At 44.9% G+C, this 19,216-nt stretch overlaps 1 protein-coding gene across 3 annotated transcripts in view; it reads left to right on the top strand.

The window, feature by feature from the left end:
- GSTCD (glutathione S-transferase C-terminal domain containing) overlaps positions 1–19,216 on the top strand; it is a 676,673-nt gene that overhangs the window by 178,946 nt on the left and 478,511 nt on the right. For all 3 annotated transcript variants that reach the window (XM_069241297.1, XM_069241307.1, XM_069241317.1), the window contains one exon: positions 13,852–13,945. In XM_069241297.1, the coding sequence (XP_069097398.1) occupies positions 13,852–13,945 (94 nt within the window). The remainder of the gene's footprint in view (positions 1–13,851; positions 13,946–19,216) is intronic.

Below are 19,216 nucleotides of genomic sequence, written 5' to 3'. Positions count from 1 at the left end.
TCGGAGTTGGCAATGTTTGCAGAAAGGGAAAAGCAGCTCTGCTATATCGGATGCTAGACTCCTATAAAACAGCTAAAAGATAACGTTTTCTTAATAATACAGAACATTTACAGAAAAACAAAGTGAAATGTGCTCTGTGCAGAGCGCCCATCGCAGGGCAGGGGCATACGGGTAAATTAATAAAATAGGGGCCCTGAAGGGGGAAGGCAACTAAAAGTGCACTGTGCTCAATATAAGTCTGACTAACAAAAACCTGTAATGCTGTTTGCAAGCCCATGTTAAAAACGGTAGGTGCATTGCTATAGTTTGTGAGTATCCCCATGTATGCCTGGATAGTTGGCGTGTCAGCCTCCCTCCGCATTCTCTCATCCATACGACCAGCTAAAAACACATTTTTCACGAGGCTCACAGAGCTTGTATTCAGACTGTTAGGGGAGCTACAAGATCTTCCCGGCCCAGTCTAATACAGGTGTTACATATATACTGTATGTGAGGGATATTTAGGCATAATCCAATTTCAAACAGTCCGTGAGCCCTGCCCGATTATGGAAGGTTCGACTCCCAGTCCACACTGAGCCACAGAAGAAGGGGCTGCATTTCCAAAAGATGCTAGTGAACCCTAGCCCAACCTCAAAATGGCAAATGAAAGAGCTAGTTCTTTTAGGGACAGTTTATAAGCTCTTAATAAAGGCATTCTGGACCCTTTCCAGCATCCCCCCCAGAATGGCTATACACCACAGCCCTGCCCCGTAGGAAGCCATTGCACAACACTTAGCTTTATAAATAGCGATTCGTTCCCTAATGGGCTTCTTACTAACTCTATTGGCAGAGTTAAGGACAGCCTCAACAGCTTTGGCGAAGGCAGCAGCTCTACTCTACAGCCTCTAAAAGCAGTTGTTCGAGGCCATTAACATATAGTGAAAAAAGGAACAGGGCCAAGACACATCCCTGATGTCCACCGCTAGCAAGAGTAAAAGATGCAGTTGTCTTCCCCCTCTAGTCCCCCACTCCCCCAGGTCGAATCTTACTCTTACAGTAACTTTGTTATGAAGTTCCCTTAAGAAATTAACAATTTTATGGTCAACCCCCATACCTAGCAAAATGCTCCACAATTTCGACCTATTGACAAAGTTGAAAGCAGAGCTCAGGTCTATAAAGGCCAGGTACAGCTTACCCTTTTTGGCTACCGTGTATTTTTTCATTAAGAGGTACAGATTTAAAGACTGCTCAGCTGTTCCTAGGCCCAGGCGAAAACCAAATTGGAGCTCAGATAGCACATTGCGTTTGCTTGCCCACTTCTGCAGATGTCCCAGCAATATTCTCCCCATGATTTTAGCAGTCTGGTTGATCGGTGAGATGTGGCGATAGTGGCTCGGATCTCTTTTGGAACCTCTCTTAAAAATATGAACAATAATGGCATGCGACCAGGTCTTCGGCGGGCTTGTGGCCTGAACAGCGTTAAGGACATCAGTCAGAAGTGACTCCCACAGCGAGATATTGACCTTATACAAGTCAGAGGGATCCCATCTGGGCCAGGAGTTTTGACAGCTGGTTGCTGCTAGTATATCCTTGCTCAACTCACCCTCCAAACCTGCAGAAGAAAAAGTTAGAGGTCAGCAGGGCATGGGGGAGCTTGACAACAATCAAGGCAGGCTGGCGACAGCCCTACCCACGGGAGAATTATCTCTGATATCTGAGTCAGAATAAAGATTTGTGAAATGGGCAACCCAGGCTTCAGGGGGAGTTACTCTGTCAACACGGGAATCCTTGTTTTGCTCAAAGTAATTGCAACTTACCATCTCCCAGAAAATCAGGCACTGCAGGTGCTCACCATTTCTTGATCCCTGTTGGATTTTTAAGGGCTGCCAGTTGCTGGTTGTGAGCCTTGGTACAGTTAGCATCAAACCACTTGACTGGCTTTCTGCAACCAGGTTTAAATGCGACCGAGAGCAAATTGTGTGCTGTGGTGCAGATTCTGTCAAAGCTATTGAGTAGCGCTAACCCCCCCCCCTCCCCCCTGTATATAGTTATCATCTAAACATATCAGAAAATCTTGGAGTGAGGAACCCAGCAGGACTGATAGAAAGGAAGCATTGTCTACCTTGGACCAGCTCTTAATCACCTCTTTATTCTTGGAGAATGAGACAGGGAGGGGATTACTCACAATGTTCAATTTAGCAAAAAAAAAGAGGCAAGGGTACAGAGAGCCAGGACCCTATGGTCACTGCGGGGCGAGTCAGCAACAGTGTAGTGCAAGGCCCAATCCCTCAGAGACTGTGAGAAAAGAGTCAAATCAAAATGGCTGGGGATACCCCTCCTGACAGAAGTGGAGAGGTGACCGTTTCCGAAGTCAGGGATCAAAGGCAAAAACGATGTTGTATTTCACCAGGACTAAATTAAATTCATCCCCACGCAGATAATTGTCAAAGTGGGTGATTGGGACCCCCTCACCATCCACCCACATGCATTGATTGAGGAAAATTGGCAACATCTCAAATCAAAATCTCCCAAAAGTACCACCCCATAGGTCCCTTTTATGCTTCTAATGCATTTCTCAACATCCTTTAGGAGTGACCTGGCCAATTCTACCTTTGTTATAGCAAAGACACTGTTGTAAATGCGTATTAGTAGCATTTGCGTTGTTAGGCACTGCATGATAATCTGGTAATACACAGAGCCAAGGCTCGACCATAGAACCTGGGCGGGGAATGTTAGCTCTGCTGTAGCTCTGCCCATGGCGCCAGGAATAGCAGGTGTAAAATAAGTGGCATATCCGTCCATAAAAACAGAGTCAGCGAGCCATGTCTCTTGCAGGCAAATAACCACATAGCATCCAACACTCATGTGCAAGTCTTGACTGCCCCACTTGCTTGCCAAGCTGGCCACATTCCATGAGACTATCCGTAATGGATCAGCTGTGCTGCATCCACAGTCCTGACTCGAGGTGGCTCTATTGCTAGCAATAGTAGAGAGCATTGAACCTGCACTAGACCTAGTAAGCCCGTTACCAGCCTGTAGATTGCAGGGGTCAGTAGGAGTGACTTCAGCCGGGAGGCAGTCAAACTGGCCCATCTGTGAAATAGGTGCAAGCTTGTTTGAAGTAAGAACAGAAAAACATGGCAGCATAGGGACAGTCATCAAACCAGCCTGTGGCTTGTAGAACAAACCTAACAGCACTGCCTCGATAGCCAATGTGTCTGGTCCAACTAAGTTAAGCTTAGTCAAAATATCTTAAGCCACCCTTCTGTCTTTGAAATTAATGACAATACAGTCATTTTTATTAGGCTTCGGAGTATTTCCCACCCACGGGACTCTGTGGACAAGGTGAATCTAGTTGTGAGATAGCTCGGACCCTCCCAGTCTGCCATTATTCAGTGTACCACCTTGTTGGACAATTGATTATGATCTTCGTGCAAGCCACAGTTCAGCAGAGGGACTTTTTTCAAGATGATAACAAAAGGGGTTGCCTGGGGAGGTAAATACAGTGTAGGAAAGTGAGGGTGTCAAGGTGTTTCCGGATCTATTGTTTCCTGGGCCTGAAGCCCTCTGGGTTGAACAGGGGCCTCCCTTTCCCCTACAGAAGTACCTTGCAGACCTAGCCCATACCCAATATCATTGTCCATGCTCCCCCGCCATCATCCGAGGGATATTTGACGGGTCCGCTGGAGCAGAAGACTGTAATGGTGGAGTGGTGTTGATTGTGCAACCAGTAGGTCTGGTGGTAATAACCTTACAGGGTGTTGTCCCAGATAAGCATCCCTCAACTTTGTTAGTGCTTCCTCCACCTTCTCGAAGCAGTCCAAAATCGGTCCTAGTGCACATGTAAAGAGGTCACAAAGCCCTTGCAAGTTTCCCCAACTATATCTGGTATGGTGTTTCCAGTGTTGCTTAGTAAGTGACTACTAGGATCACGGTTAGATGGGGCCACTGCAGGACCAGGACATGATCTCTTCGATTTGGCCACCATTCTCCACTCTCATCCTCTTATCCCCCTAGAGTGCTCTTTTAGTCAAAATTGCATAAAGTGGCAGAGATTTGAGCCCTCTCGAGATAACCACCAAGCTCAGCAGTGAGACTGGATACGACTGAACCAGGTGAACTGGTGGGGATATCTGGGGCACCAGAGCTCTCTGTTAACTGAGATGAGTTGATATTAGTAGCAGCCATGTGTGACTTAAGAGATACTCATGGCAACTCAAAATCCAGTTCAGCTAAAGAGGCAGAGACATATGCTGTTCTGCAAAGTCAATTTCCCTTTTGATTACTCCACGGCCCACCACAGAAAGCCGTCCAGGGTGGTGCCCGGCATAGGATTCAGTGTAGATTTCTGTTGGATGGCCCTGTGTTTCCCCAAGGCATGTAAACAAGCACAGTCCACAGCCCAGCCAACAAGGATCTAAACATGGTGACTGGTAGAGATAGTAATCAAAATGTTCAGGACCTTATATAGCAGATGAAAGGGTAAGGCGGGCCCAGTCTTGGTTCTAGCGCACACAACTAGGCGCATACGGCTATGCGGGATGCAGCCCATGCTGATAAGCACACTGGCTGTCCTTGGCCATGCCAAAGGACGCAAAGCACACTGGGGGTGAAATCCCAGCCCGGTGGCATGAAATAGCTGAAGAAAGTGCAGGTAGGGACCACTGCCAGCCAGGGACATGCGCTGCGGGTTTGCATCCGGTGCCAACAAGCGCATCAGCAGTCCTAGACCCCGCCTAGGGCCACAAAGCACGCTGGGGGAATGAAGTCCCACCCTGGCAGCATGAAATAGCTGAAGAAAGTGCGGGCAAGGAAACGCTTCCAGCCAGGGACCCACGCTGCGAGATGCAGCCCCTGCTGATAAGTGCACCAGCAGTTCTTGGCCCCGCCTAGGGCCATAAAGCATGCTGGGAGATGAAGTCCCGCTTAGGTGGCATGCAATAGCTGAAGAAACTGCAGGCAGGGAACCACTTCCAGCCAGGGACCAGCGCTGCGGGATGCAGCCTGTGCCGATGAAGGCATTAGTAGTCCTTGGCCCCGCCTAGGGCCACAAAACACGCTGGGCAGTGAAGTCTCATCCCGACGGCACAAAATAGCTGAAAAAAGTGTGGGCAGGGAACCGCTTCCAGCCAGGGACCTGTTGGAGTCAATAAGATTAATTTATCTCTGAAGAAAGGGGTAGTAAACATAGAATTGATGTGTGCAGTGCTTAAGGTAGTTTCAAACAAATAATCTTGTAATGATCACCCTATGCCGAATGCACCTTGTGTCAGCAAGGTGGGGGCAGTCATTATAATTATGGAAATCCAAAACCTTGTTGAAGACCTAAATCTTGATATAGATCATGATGTCTTTCGCCTCGGCCACTGGACCAAGCTGCTAAGAAGGTGACCTATAGGTTAGTGAATACAGTATTCTTGGATCACTACCTCTCTAGGTCATTAAAAAATCCATGCCATTATATGGAAGCTAAGAAGAGGCTTTAAACATCTCTAGGCTGGAAATCTGATTGATACTTCTTTCCAAAGATTCCCTGACTTATGAATACTCTTCCTGGGCAGTGACTCTCCAGTGCCACTAGGTGGCACCTCATGACACCGGCCTCAAATTTTCTTCCTTATACAATGTCACTGGAGCATATTAGATGCCAGACTACAATGACATATTTCCTGTTTTTCAGTGCCTTATGAACATGACTTGTAGCTCTCTTTGTGTCACTCTGACAAATTCCTCTGCTTTTGATAGTGACTTGGTGAAATGTCTCCACAAAGGGCCTGGACCTCTGCAAGATGTCAGTTCTGGACAACCACAACAACTGTTTGTGGTTGGAATATTGTACCATACCCTACAACTCTTAATCCTTCATGCATCTGAAGGCTGTCGTCAGGGAGCAGGAGGTCAAGTTTTTGTTGAGTGTCCTCCAGAGAGATCTTAGGTAGGTGAACTAGTCTTCTTCCTTCAGAAAGAAGCCTACTTCTCTGGACTGTTGAGAGTTTGAACTTCATGACCTGATGCCACACAAGACCTGAGTTTCCTGATAATTCCACTGGCCATGTTTAATTCAGCTGATCCTGCGTAAGTCACTGCCTTCCAACTACGCTGGATCTGTTCAGGACGGCTCTGCAAGGCTGAGGGCCACTTCTCAACACAGGGACCATTCCTCAAGATTTGGCAGCTCTGGTGGCTCGGACCCTGACTCTTCCAAACACTATCCTTTTTTACAGGTTTATGCCCCAGCACCTATAGCAAAGGTGAAACCAGCTAGATTGCAGTCTCCCAGTCATTTAAACCCTTCTTTGACACCGATTTTGAAGGTGATGCTGTCCACTGAGCTTACTCCGGTGTCGGCCAAGAACTTGATAGATAAAAGTATTCTCCGTGTGGCAAAGGAGGAGGTGTAGGCTAGCTTTAACGGTGAACTGTGTTGTGAATACCTCTCCAGGGTCCAGAGATTTGGCTGCTTGATGAAGATTTTTGGTATAGATTCAGATGCCTAGGCTACAGAGGGCAAGGACTGTGTTCAGATTGGGGACAACGACTCCGAGTATGATCACCTCTTTCCACCTTACAGTGCTGATGCCGGCCTCTACTTGGACTTACAAAATGCCAGTGTACTAGTTCCTTCATTCAAAGTGAGATTTCCTACTTCTGTGGCCCTATTATGGAGGTGGTTTAATCTTTAATACAATAGTTATTTAAAAGCCTGAATTCTTTTAATTGACTTTGGCTTCTAGGGAAGTAAAACCTGACATTCTGATGAAAATATTGCAACCTGTAGCAGCAGAGCCTTTATTTCCTTTTAATGAAGCACTCCTGGACCCTATCATGGCTACAAGAGCAAAACTCTGACAGCCTTCAGGCAGATTGCCAGACACTGTAGACCCACTTCGGGTGACCCAGGGTTTTTTGTCCTCTACCCATCACCGGAGAGTCTGGTTGTTTAAATATTGTAATCAAAGAAGAATTTCAGTTCTTTTTCTAGAGCTTGGCTGGCAGGGAGTCCAACAAATTTGATGCCTTGGGTGGCAGAGTTTTTGACTCTGGTAGTTTTGTCCTCCCTACAGCTAATGTTGTCTTTTAGGCTGGTACATCTATACCTTACGTGAACTACCAAAACACAGTTATCAGCTTGCCTAACCATGTGCAAAAACCATTCTCTGAACCAGTGAGTGATGGTCTGCATTTGCGAAACAAGATACCACAGTATGGATTTGACTGCAAACGCCATTGCTTGGTCTGTGAGTAAGGCTGTTATGATGAATCGGCATGCATGGATGCGTTCCACTAGAATTTTGGGAGCTCTCCACGGTATTCTCATGGACATGCCCTTTAATGGTGAGCTGCTGTTTGGTGAGAAGGCTGACTACTCTTTTGAGCACTCCAAGAACTGCGTGGCTACTGCTTACACTTTGGGTCTGACCTACTCATCCGAGCAATTTCACCAACAGTATTGGAGGTTCTGTGGGTATTTCAAGGTTATGCGATCTTATCAAAGGCAGCCATTTCAGTCCTTTCAAACGCTACTATTATTTATTTCATGTTTGGGGTTGATCTAAGGGCCCATGCTAGCAGCGGCAGATCCAGTCCTCACCACGGCAGATATAGTCCTCACCATTTCCCACAAACCCTTAATATTCCAATTCCCCCTTGGCTCTTCACCCTTGAACATCACCTTCCAGTACAGAGGAGGACTCTCCTACTTTGCCACACTTTATGAGGAAATCACAGCAGACTGTTGGGTTACCGTTTGAATCCACTGGGACTAAATTCTTTGTTGGGATAGGAACGCATGCCTGCCCTGAGTTATCTAACTGAAAGAGAATTTAGTATTCAAGCATCCATGAACTCCTAAATGCCCGGTGTTGCTTAGGGCTGAAATTGACCCTGCGACCCAGTACCAGGCTATGATGTGAAGTGGGGAGCTCCAGAGGTGCACCTCTTTAGAGACACAAGATTACCATCTATGCACATTCCTTGTGCCCACTGACCCAGCATTCACACTGGACAGAAATGTTTCTTATGACTGCAGGTGAGACGTGATTCAATCACACTCTTATAACAATAATTGTCATGCTACACACAGGGTCTTACAATATGTAAATTTTTTTGTATTAAGCAGGCTACACTCATTCTTAGTCCTGAGGAAGACACATTCTGATGTTTTAAGAATACACAACCTATAAGGGTCGAAACGTTGACAAATACATATGTTGTGCCCCCCACTTACTCGGAACACAGCGAAAAGTATGCACTTTAAGACTAGCTGTTGTTATACAGAGGTCAAAGGAACAAAACAGGCACTGTAATGATTCATTTGTCTTATGCCACAATTTCTGTTACATTCTAAGTCACTTGGTCACACTGCATAATCACTTCACTTTTATGTCACTTTCAAAGACATCCTTGTTTAAATAATTTTTCTGTTAATCCTTGGTATATGAATAACAAAATAGAAAGGAAACTAGACTCTTGTGTGTTTGAAATCATTTATTGATGTGTCAAAATTTGAAAACGAAGTATAAATTGTTTGAAGAATATGTTTTACCTTCCAACAGAACCAATGTAACAATATATTAGTACATACCGAGGTTCTGAGGGACAAAAGTCACCCATTTTGTAATTACTAGTTGAGCGTATGGACTGAGCTTTGAGTCACAGAATACAGGAAAAGCTGTTTCAGTGTATCCATAGTAAGCCTGCATCTACACTTAATTGAGAGAACCTTATGTTTTACTGTTTAGAGAACCCGGTAGACCCTGTAGTCTTCATCTAGTTTTGGTGTGATTAAAAATCTTCTCTTAATAAAAAAAAAGCTGACTGTGTAGGACATCACCTTATTGTGGCTAATGTGTTATTGTTGACTTCTTAGTCTCTGTCCCCACCTTACCTCCTGAGATGCCTTCAACTGCTCACCATCGATATCCTTGAGAGTACGGTTCACTGGTAGAGGTATCCTTGGCCCAGTTTGCATGGCCATACTAGGATGGACCCAGAATATCAGTGGTAAACTACCTCAACCACCACAGTTGGGACCCAGTAACTCCTGCATGCCCATAGCCTGCCGAACAAATTTGGACACCCTTGCTTTACTATTGTGTCCTCCAGACCATTTTTCTTCCTTCAGTGTGTGCATGCTGCCTCATGCCTCGATCATAGAAGTCCTTTCCTTGCTACACCACGGGGTCATTGAAGAGGTGCTTCTGGAAGATAGGGGCACAGACTTTTACTCCCTTTACTTCATGGTCTCCAAACACATTGAGGCCTGAGGTCTGTCCTGGATATCTGCTTTCATAACCTGTTAATCTAGCAAGACAAGTCCATGTTGACGTTCACCCCCAAGAGATTGGTCGACATCACTGGCACTCCAGGGTGTCTACTTTCATTTGCTGATTTTTCCTGCCCACAGGTACTACATGAGGTTCTTGGTGAGTTCTCAACACCATCAGTTTGTTGTCCTCCTGGTTGGACTGACAATGACCTCATGCCTCTTTACAGAGGTGTTGGTGGTCATGGCACTATCGCAGTTAGGGTACATGCATTCCCTTACTAAGGCATGTAGCTGGTGAAAACGGTGTTTCCGACGCTGGTGCAGGACCATATTTAGCAGATGATGACTGTCTGCCATGACCTGGGCTTCACCGTCAGTGTTCAGAAGACTCACATCACTTCCAAACAGAGACTGACCTTTATTGGGCAGGTGTGCAACACAATTTTTTGAAAGTATTTCTTTCTCCTCAAAGGATCAAAGATATTTGTGCAATAATTATGCTGTGTCTGACTCCGGCGTGCATCACAGTCTGGCACCTGTATGTCTCCTTGCCTAGTACTTCCTGTGGGTGTGTCACACCAGTCAGCAGGTAAATTCCATTCATTACTATCCCAGGAGGCAGTGGCTCCAACACCAAGAAAGTTTTTCTACTCGGTTGTGGATCATCCAGTTTGTTCATTAGGATCTGTAATGGTGGATTGGCATCTACAACTTTCTGAGGGTCACCCATTCAGCCCTCTGCAGGCTGAGGCTGCTGTGTTCACTAATGCTCCTCACTGGGCTAAGGCACTCATCTGGGTGACATGACACCGCAGGGCCTTTGCTTCACATCCGCGCAGAGCCTACACTATTTAGTCTCACCACCTGGCAGGTACAGCTTACAGACTCCCATCGTAAGTTCAGGAATCTGTGAGAAGAAGAAAAAGTTAATTGCTTTTGATAATAATACTTCTAGTGGGTTTATAGTCTCCCTTCAGATTCCTCACTGCTCATTCTTCTCCACAATAATTTGGACCTGATTAATAAGATCCCAATGCTCCCAACCCTTTAAAGTGCTACCTTTGTTGTGGATGTAGCTCTCTTGGTTTCTCTCTGCATGCCTTGCATTGATTGGATGTGTACGGGAAGGTGCTTAAAATATACTGGTGACCTCACACAGGGGCGGAACAAAGGCCCCTGCAGCCTCTGCAGTGCGGGGGACCCCTGAGATCCAGAGGACCCCTCAGCGCATCACAAGACCTGTGTGAATCTAGGGGGAAGGGGGTCTATGTTCTGTGCAGGTGTGCCCCTTCCAGTTTAATTATGCCACCGACTGACAGAAGTAGAGTCATGACTGGAGTCACATGGCTCAAACTGGCAGTGCTGGTGAGCCGTTACTGTGGAAAAGGTTTCCAAACCACTCTGCAGCTTGGAAGGAGTATTCATAAAGTGAGGAATCTGCTCTCAGATTATGTATCCCCAAAAAATATTTTTACCAGAGATAAATAACTTTTTATTTTGGTCTTACATTCTGATGTTCACCACTTAGTTAACTTTGGCCTTCTCATTGCCTTCACAGGGTTGTGACCCATCATGACTTCTCGGGGAAAAAGCAAGTTGCTCTTAATACCTGTAATTTTCAGCTATTCCTTGCACCTTGCAAAAAAATCATATCGCCTTCTGTTTCCCACTTTAGTGGCTCTAATTAGGGCCTCTAGATCCGTTGGTTGTGTGCAATGGAAGTGCCCTTCCATTTCTAGACTAAAAACAATACAAACAAAGGGCCAGATGTACCAAAGGATTTTACCTATTCTGTGTCTATGAGAAAAAGCTTTCGTACATATGGCCCAAAATCCCTTATAACAATTTGCAATCTACATGTGAGGAAGCATGCCTCCTCTGGCCTAGCTCCATTACTGTGATCCGCAAAGCCACAAATATTCACTTTAAGATTCTGAACTTGGTGGAAAGGGCCTATTTTTTGTCTCCTGGAGAAAATGCAACTCCAACACTTCCCAATGACACAGGCAATCATGTCTCCTTAATTTAAAAAAGGGTTGCGACTTATGATCTACTTTAACCAGAATAATCAACATTGTAATAATAAAGATTGAAGATTTCACATCTTACTGTTGATGTTGGTAGGCAGAGTCTTCATACAAGATTATGGAGCCATTCAAGTAGGAGGTAAGCTTTATAATACAGTAGGCCCTTTTTTCTTTTTTTCTTTTTTTTTTGGCATATAGGTTTGTATTAGCATCTTCGCAGTGCAGTAAAGAAAAAACAAGACACTATTGGAATATATTTGCCCACATCTTGGTTCCGCCTGAAATATTTTTGACAAGAGTACAAACAGTACATTTTGAAGTACATATCAATGTGCTGGAGTTGACCCTCCACCCCCATCCCTCTTGTTCACCAGGACGGACATTTCAGGGCCCCTCCACCTCTATGTGGGGGTCGGGTTTGGGTCTGCATCAACCCCTTGCTCCACTATCCCCTCTTGCATCCTACTAACATCAGCTTTGGGGGTGCTCCCCCCACTGCCCCTCGTGGTGCCCGACACTGGCCCACTGCTAGGCTCACCCTGCTCCGTCAGACCATTCAGCAATGATGCCCAGGTGAGAAGATTCTCACCCAGTTTCGTGTCTCTTCCCATGCATCTCATATGGCATTCATCTGCGATTTCCCATCCTATTACATCCCACCTCCATTCATTCAGTGTGGGGGCCTTTGGAGACAACCAGCGTATGGCCAATCTCTGTTTAGCTAGTAGTAGGCCAAGCAATATAAACCTTCTTGCCATCTTCTGCGCTTTCCTATAAGGTACTCTTCCCAATATTCAGTAACCAATTTCTTTGGGTATCGTCCTTCCGGTGGACCCTCTCAGTTCCTGCAGTACCTCCTCCCAATACACCTGGGTCACCAGACACTGCCACATCAAATGGATAAAATCAGCCTCCCCACACCCACATTCAGGACTTGCGGGGTAGACGTTATGAAGCGTTTTGGGGGCTAGATGCACCTGATATATAATGTTGTACTGAGTCAGCTTAAAGCAGGCGTTGGAGGAAACCGTCTTAACCCCAGCATGGACCTCCCCCCAGTCCTTGTCCGTCAATTGTTCAGGCATTGTCAACTGCTATTTATGTTGCACGGGGAGATCAGTCAGTGGTACGTCTGCTCTGCGGGCCCTGTATAAGTGAGAAACTAACCTGCGTCCCTTTCCCCAGTGTCAGCAATGCCTCAAGCATTCGGGAGGGAGGAGGTGCCTCCGGGAAAGAGGGCCCGATTTCCCCTGCTGGCACGGAAATCTTTTCATACTGCAAGAATTGCCCTGTGTCAAGCTGAAATGCATCTAAGGCGTCCAGTAGGGTTATAAATCTACCATCTGGGTTTAAGTCACCCTCATGTAGCACCCCGCCGCTAGCCACCGAGCCACTGTCATCAACTATGAGATATGTCGAAAGGGTTTAAGTATCCATATGGGCTTGTCATCTGCAAAGGGTGCTCGTACCCCTTAACAGCGTGCTGCCACCCCCCACAGACCCGCCAAATTATATCAGGGAGTCCCGCCGGGACCCCAGCACCAAGCATAAACAGCTCCTGCAAAGAGTGACTCCTTTAAGTCCCAGCTAGCAAATGCTTTTCCCAATTATCCACTTCAGCAAACCAGTGCACCGCATGTTGAAATTGTGTGGCGAGGTAGTACCACTACTGTAGGCCCTTTGGTTACAGCAAAAGCCGGTATGCCCTGTTAGGGCTCCATTCTCCCTCCAAATGTCCTATCGCCCATCTTCCATTCGACACCAACATTCTATTAGATCATTCACTCAGCATTCCAAACATATAGGGAATGAGAACCTACAACAAACAACAATTTACGTGTGGCTGGAGCATGACAGTCTCATAACCATAGAAGTAGCATAGCATTTCCTATTTGACTGCACCTTTTCAAGGAATTCTGGTGTAGGTTCATTTAATGTCAGGACTTGCAACATCATTCAAAGTAGATTCCATGTTCCCCTGCTGGATGGACAGGGCAATAAACTAGATGTTGTGGAGTGAGGTGGAAAGTAGTGGAAGGTCACTGATATTTGACATGTTAACCCAGCACAGTGCCCTTGACTATGCACCTATATTACGCTCTGCCATCAAAGAATAAATGGGCCTACCCAAGGAAAATGAAAAATAAACTCCAGTAGAAGTTGTGCATTGATGTTTGTCAGGTGTGGACTTGGGCGTATTGACAACGGCAAATATATCGCTGACAACAACATACACACTGAAACTGCTTTACCTATGGCTGAAACACTTGTTTCCAGGCCTGGCACTGACTAGTCTGCGAGGTGGAAGAATAGATGGTTACATTTTCAGAAAAAAGACACTAGAGCGGTCTCAGGGAATTAAACAGCCTAATCGTACCGCTCAGTCTTAGCCTGTCACCAGTGCCCGAGAATCTGTGCATTCTGCAAAGTGTCTGTGGTTCGCTGTATACTCGGAGCCCCGCTAACTGTGAGGCAGTATGCATGCATATAGCATGTACACGTGTTATGGAATGTAATTCAAGGCCAATTCAATTACGAAACTGTAGGTCTTGATTACTATTATATTTTTCTTGCCAGGAAAGTGGCATTGAGGCGTGTTTTTCGCCTCAGTCGTCCCCAAGTCGGACCATAGATTGGGAGAACCTTCCTGCAGCCGTGAGCCCGGCAGAAGGTGAGTGCTTTAGAATTAGATTTTAGTGTTAAATACTGTGTTAGATTTCTATCCATTGGATTGTGCATTGTGGATTGTTCTCCTTCAGCAATGTACCATTTAACTGAAAATGCGCAGGCTAAAGCATGGCACAGGGAACTACACACAAAGATGCCCAGGAAACATCCTACAAAATCAGTGTACAAAACTGGTATTCATGTATTTTGTCTTTGATTCATGAATTTATAAGATTGAGTTGTTTTGGCCATTAAGTGAGTAGTATTTTACAGACTTGCAACAGAAATCGCGAGATTTGATGCAGTTATTTGTTGTGTTTTTTAATTGAAGTTCCAATATATTTTTTACTTTCTCTCCCGCCAACAATGATTTTCTTGCCTCATCCAGAGAGGCATTCATCGAAAACTACCGTGTTTTTTGTTGATGAACATTTGGATTCTAAAAACACACTAGATACTTGTGTATTGAATGTTTGAATGAATAAGTGAATGGGAAGGTCTTGCAGAGAGAGCATTGTTTACTTCCTAATATTGTACGTTTATGTGGAAGTCCCCGGACAATAAAACAACGTGAAGATAAAATATAATTTGAAAAAAATCAAGGTTACCTGACAGAATGACCAAAATATATCTAGACCCATATGCAAGCACTGACTCACAGTAAAGAAACTACAGATTCACGTATAGGGTGCCTAGAATAACAAAAAAACTGAAGAAAGAACCCAGGAGAGTCCAGTAATCCAACCAGCGCTACAATGTTGCAACAATCATTCCTTTAAAGTTCAGTGGAACTTTGATACCAAACCTCGGTTGCTGTTTTTTGTTATCTACCCAAGCCATTTCAGATCAAAAAATGCAGTTTCTCCCTTATGTGCCAACCTGATTTCCTTTTTTGCAGATCACGTGCATCCTCTTTGAAGACCAGCTTTTTGGTCCCAGTAGACGACTTTACCAAAGTCTTTGCTCAAATCCCTAATAAGCACAGTCCATGGGCACAGAGTTCCTCAGAGGTGACCAGCATCTTGAACCCCTTAAACGAATCACATGAAAAGTGGTCCCATTTATTAAATACTGGTCACTATCCCCTGAGCAAACAAATGAAGTGTCATTCCCAATTGTAACATGATGGGTTCAAACCCTCACCTTACATTTGGGGCACAGTAAGATGATTTGCATTTTATTGTGTTCTGTAACAGAAACTTGACCTCTTGGACAACTCTAGTGGCTGATTGAACTCTCTAAATTCCTGCATTGACGCAAAAGCAATTTTTATCCACTTGTGTGCTTAGGGAACCCATGAGACCCTGAAACCCTTCCCAATACAGGAACACCGCAACTGAAAACCATGCAAAGAGAACTGATTTTCATCCAGAGAAATTTGTGCGTGTCAAATATGCTCCTCTCTAAAGGCAACTACAAACTGGTGTCCATCCAGAAGGAACTCATATCCTTTTTTGAAACTCCTGCTATACTCCCTACCACTCCTCCAAACCACAGGACCTACATTCTATTTATGGGCGGTCCACCCTGACTCAGTAGCTCACTCATCCCACCCCACAAACCACTACTTAAGGCAAAGAGAGGCCCCTTTTCCTTTAACTGTGCAAACCCTGCTTCACAATAGTATGTGAAGGATCGGCTCCCTACCGTCTGTAAGTTAGCTAGATACCTTCCAGGTATCCATCACCCTTCTAAATTCATAATATCTATAACACTTTGGGCCAGATTACGACCTTGGCAGAGGGGATTACTCTGTCCCAAATGTGACGGATACCCCATCCGCTGTCTTACAAGTTCCATAGGATACAATGGAACTTGTAATATTGTGGGCGGGATATCTTTCACATTTGGGACTGAGTAATCCCCTCTGCCACAGTCATAATCAGGCCCTATGTCTGTAAATCAGCAGGACACCTACCAGGTTATCATGCCCTAGTCTTCTAAATGCCCATTAGTTATAGTCACAAACACCTCATTGGGATTGATCATGTTAGTTAATCTCTAGACTAACCCGCAATTACACATTATAAGTCCGATATCTCTACTTTATAATGCCTATTCCAGTCAAGAATGAAAAAGGTGCCAGAGCCAATGGCATTGAATTGGCAGAGACAGATTTCCTCTTTCTTAAAGTCACACAACCCTTCATGGACTCCTGACCTACACAATAATTCTACATATTTCACCTCAGCAGGGATGACATGAAGAGGGCCAGGCTTGCCAGAACATATGTTTGTATTGGTATTTATATAGTGTGAACCTAGCTGTGAAGCAGTGAAGTATTGTACATTACAAGAGGGGTTGGGAGATGATCACAGATCATGTACAGCAAGTGGTGTTTACCCAAATACATTTTACGCACATTAAGGCATAGGGAGACAGAGGGCCTTATTACGACCTTGACAGAGGAGTTTCCTCCATCACAAATGTGGCGGATATCCCGTCTGCCGTATTATGATCCCATTATATTCCATGAGGATCGTAATATGACCGGCAGGATATCTGTCACATTTGTGATGGAGGAAACTCCTCCGTGAAGGTCGTAATAAGGCCCTAAGTAGTTTGCCCAGAATCATATGATTTTGGTTTAACGATGAGACCCGATTAGACAACATACAGAATGGAGTTCATATGCAAATAATTTCAAATACCAAGTGGTAGAGGTAAAAACTCTCATTATAAGTTCCTAAGAAATAAACTATTTGTGCAACATTGTATTCTTATTACAATTTAAACGTTTTAACTCAATAGCTAGCGTTTTTTTCTATATTAGGATGAGAGACCAGGATTATAGGTTGTATATCAAAAATTTAATTATAGAGATATTACCCCACACATTTATGAACTCCAAAATTTTGACTTGTATTGTATAATAGTTAGGGAAGTATAAATTTAGTATTCTGGTTGACTGAGTAATCAATATTGTGGATTAGATGTATGTGCACATGCCTTACCCACCCATCTGAATTAAATATTCTACCAAACAAATCAAAGGCCTGCACCTCAAGAAGGATGTCAGTCAAACCATTATAGTAATTAGATTAGCTAATAGTTCCTTTCTTGAAAGTTGATTGTTAGGGCTTCTCAAGAAAGTTCTAAGAACGAAGGGCCAGATGTAGCAAAGGTTTTTACCCATTCTGTGTCTATGGGAAAAAGTGTTAGTACATATGGCCCTAAATTCACTTCTGAGTCGCATTTGTATGTGGTTTCTTGGGGTTAGACATAAGCACACCTTTCAACAGCTCACAGACCAGTGGGGGTCAGTAGCTCCTCGTCCTGCCTATCGTCCAGTCCAAATAGCTGACTTAAAGGAATTAACGGTCCTATATGCCAAACCCTACTCCGAAAGCAGATGGGTCCCTTTCATCTTCAGGTGGCAGTATGCACGCCATCTGATTGGTATCTGTTAGGCCTATGATGCCTCGAAAAACCTCACCATTCTTTTCCACCAAGAAACAACTTCTCAAAAATTTCTCCGGTGGAAATATCTGCTCCCTTAGTCACTGTGCTCTGAACTTAAATCTCTAAAAGGATGCATTCTTCTTTGGAGAAAACTATAGGCTTGGAACCCTTTTCTGGTACTGTAGTGTCGTGAAATTTTATATGCAACCCAGTAATTCTTTATAATACCAGCTTTGGACAAAGAGCACTAGTCTCCCTCATAACGTTATGTGAGAAAACAAGATTATTTTTACCTCTAAATGTTCCTTTGTTGTTTCCTAAGAAGCATGTAAAGCTGCATCCCTGGCCTTGTTTTCCTGTTCCTTTTGACCAAACTCTTCTAGTCTGGCCACTGGTTACCCAGTATGACTGGCTGGCTGAATGTTGCTGATTTGATATGCACCTTTGAAAACCTTGGGCCTACAATTCTTGCAAATGGACACCTGGGCCTTATCTCGCATTGAGAAACTTTCCAAGCTGTTTTTATAAAAGGTTCAGCACATAAACATCCCTGTGCTGCTGGTCCTGTCTTAGAGGCCACTTGTCTAGCTCTGGCTCCATCCCTATTAATGAGAATTGATCAGAGTCAGTGGCTGTGCAGTTTATGTTCCTTAAAAGGTAAATGGTTCTTTGAGTCCATCATGACAGCATCTCAGAATCTACATTTCCCCTCCTTAGAATTCACTGACAACTCTAATCTTATTGCTGGGGGTTCTGACTTGTCTGAAAGCTCATCATGACATTCCACTTTTTGTGGCCTCTTGAGAATCTGCTCACTAATGTGAATATCTTGGTGTCTATTTCAAGGGGGTTGGCCATCTTGCCCTCCAGTGAAGGTCGAAGACACTGCTGTTATCCTCCCTCTCTCCTCATTGTCTAGATGGTTGAGCAAACATGTGCACATATATTGGGCCAGTGTGTCAGGGGCAGTCCCCTGAATTCCAGTCATCCAGGTCACAAGCCCTGTCAAACTTCATCTTGTCCCCCCTCCCCCCCTTGCATCTCCTCAGGTCCCTTATCTGGGCTATCAAATTCGCCCTCATTGGGTCATTGGGAAACAAATCCTTCTGGGCAACTGAGCTGCAATGAGCAGCAGCCAAATGAAAATACAGCCCCTTGGCCTTGGCGAAAAAGGGTGCATCTTCACCTGCTACGTTAAGGAGGGCCTCAGTCAGGTACCCAATAAAACTGAGATTGCGGGGCGATCGTGATTCCTTTTTGCCTTTATTTGTTGGATCAGACCTTTGTCTTCAGGAGCTGCAGCTAACCTGATTCAAAAAGAGCCTTTTTTTTAAATTGTTTACTGAAAAGCTTTTGGACATCTGAGATCGCCCCCGTGAACCCATTTCCCAAGGATAGCTAGTAGGCGCCACTTCTTTCCTAATTACCAACAGGGTCTCGCCGTGGATCTCTGTGACATAGTTAGGTTCACAGAACCTCCAGTTATTTCAGTACACTCACTGCTAGATCACACCCTTGAGATACTAGTGTTATTAACCCTGCTTGCAAGCTTTTTTAAGAGCCTCACCAGAGTGCCTCTAGAAGGAGTGCCATTGTGAAGTTCCAAAACATGACAGCAAAAAGGTGTGCAGCTTAAACCAAGGAATCTCTCCCAAGGCTGGTAATCATCTGAGTCTTCGGGGGGGCGGAGGGGGGGAGAGAGTTACAGCAAAGCTGAGTGGAGTCAATAGGGCACCAGAAGAAACAACTCTGGAATAGTGCACCAGCCAACATATTAAATGGTGCCCATGGTGGCTCATTCGAGAGAGAAGACTGCTGAGCTGCCTCGCATGCCTGCCCTGCCCTCTGCCTTAGCACACTGTAATTGCTGGAC

Source organism: Pleurodeles waltl, chromosome 1_2, assembly GCF_031143425.1.
Source record: "Pleurodeles waltl isolate 20211129_DDA chromosome 1_2, aPleWal1.hap1.20221129, whole genome shotgun sequence".
NCBI lineage: Eukaryota > Metazoa > Chordata > Amphibia > Caudata > Salamandridae > Pleurodeles > Pleurodeles waltl.
Note: the sequence above shows the minus strand (reverse complement) of the source record. Positions and strands in the feature narration are given on the sequence as shown.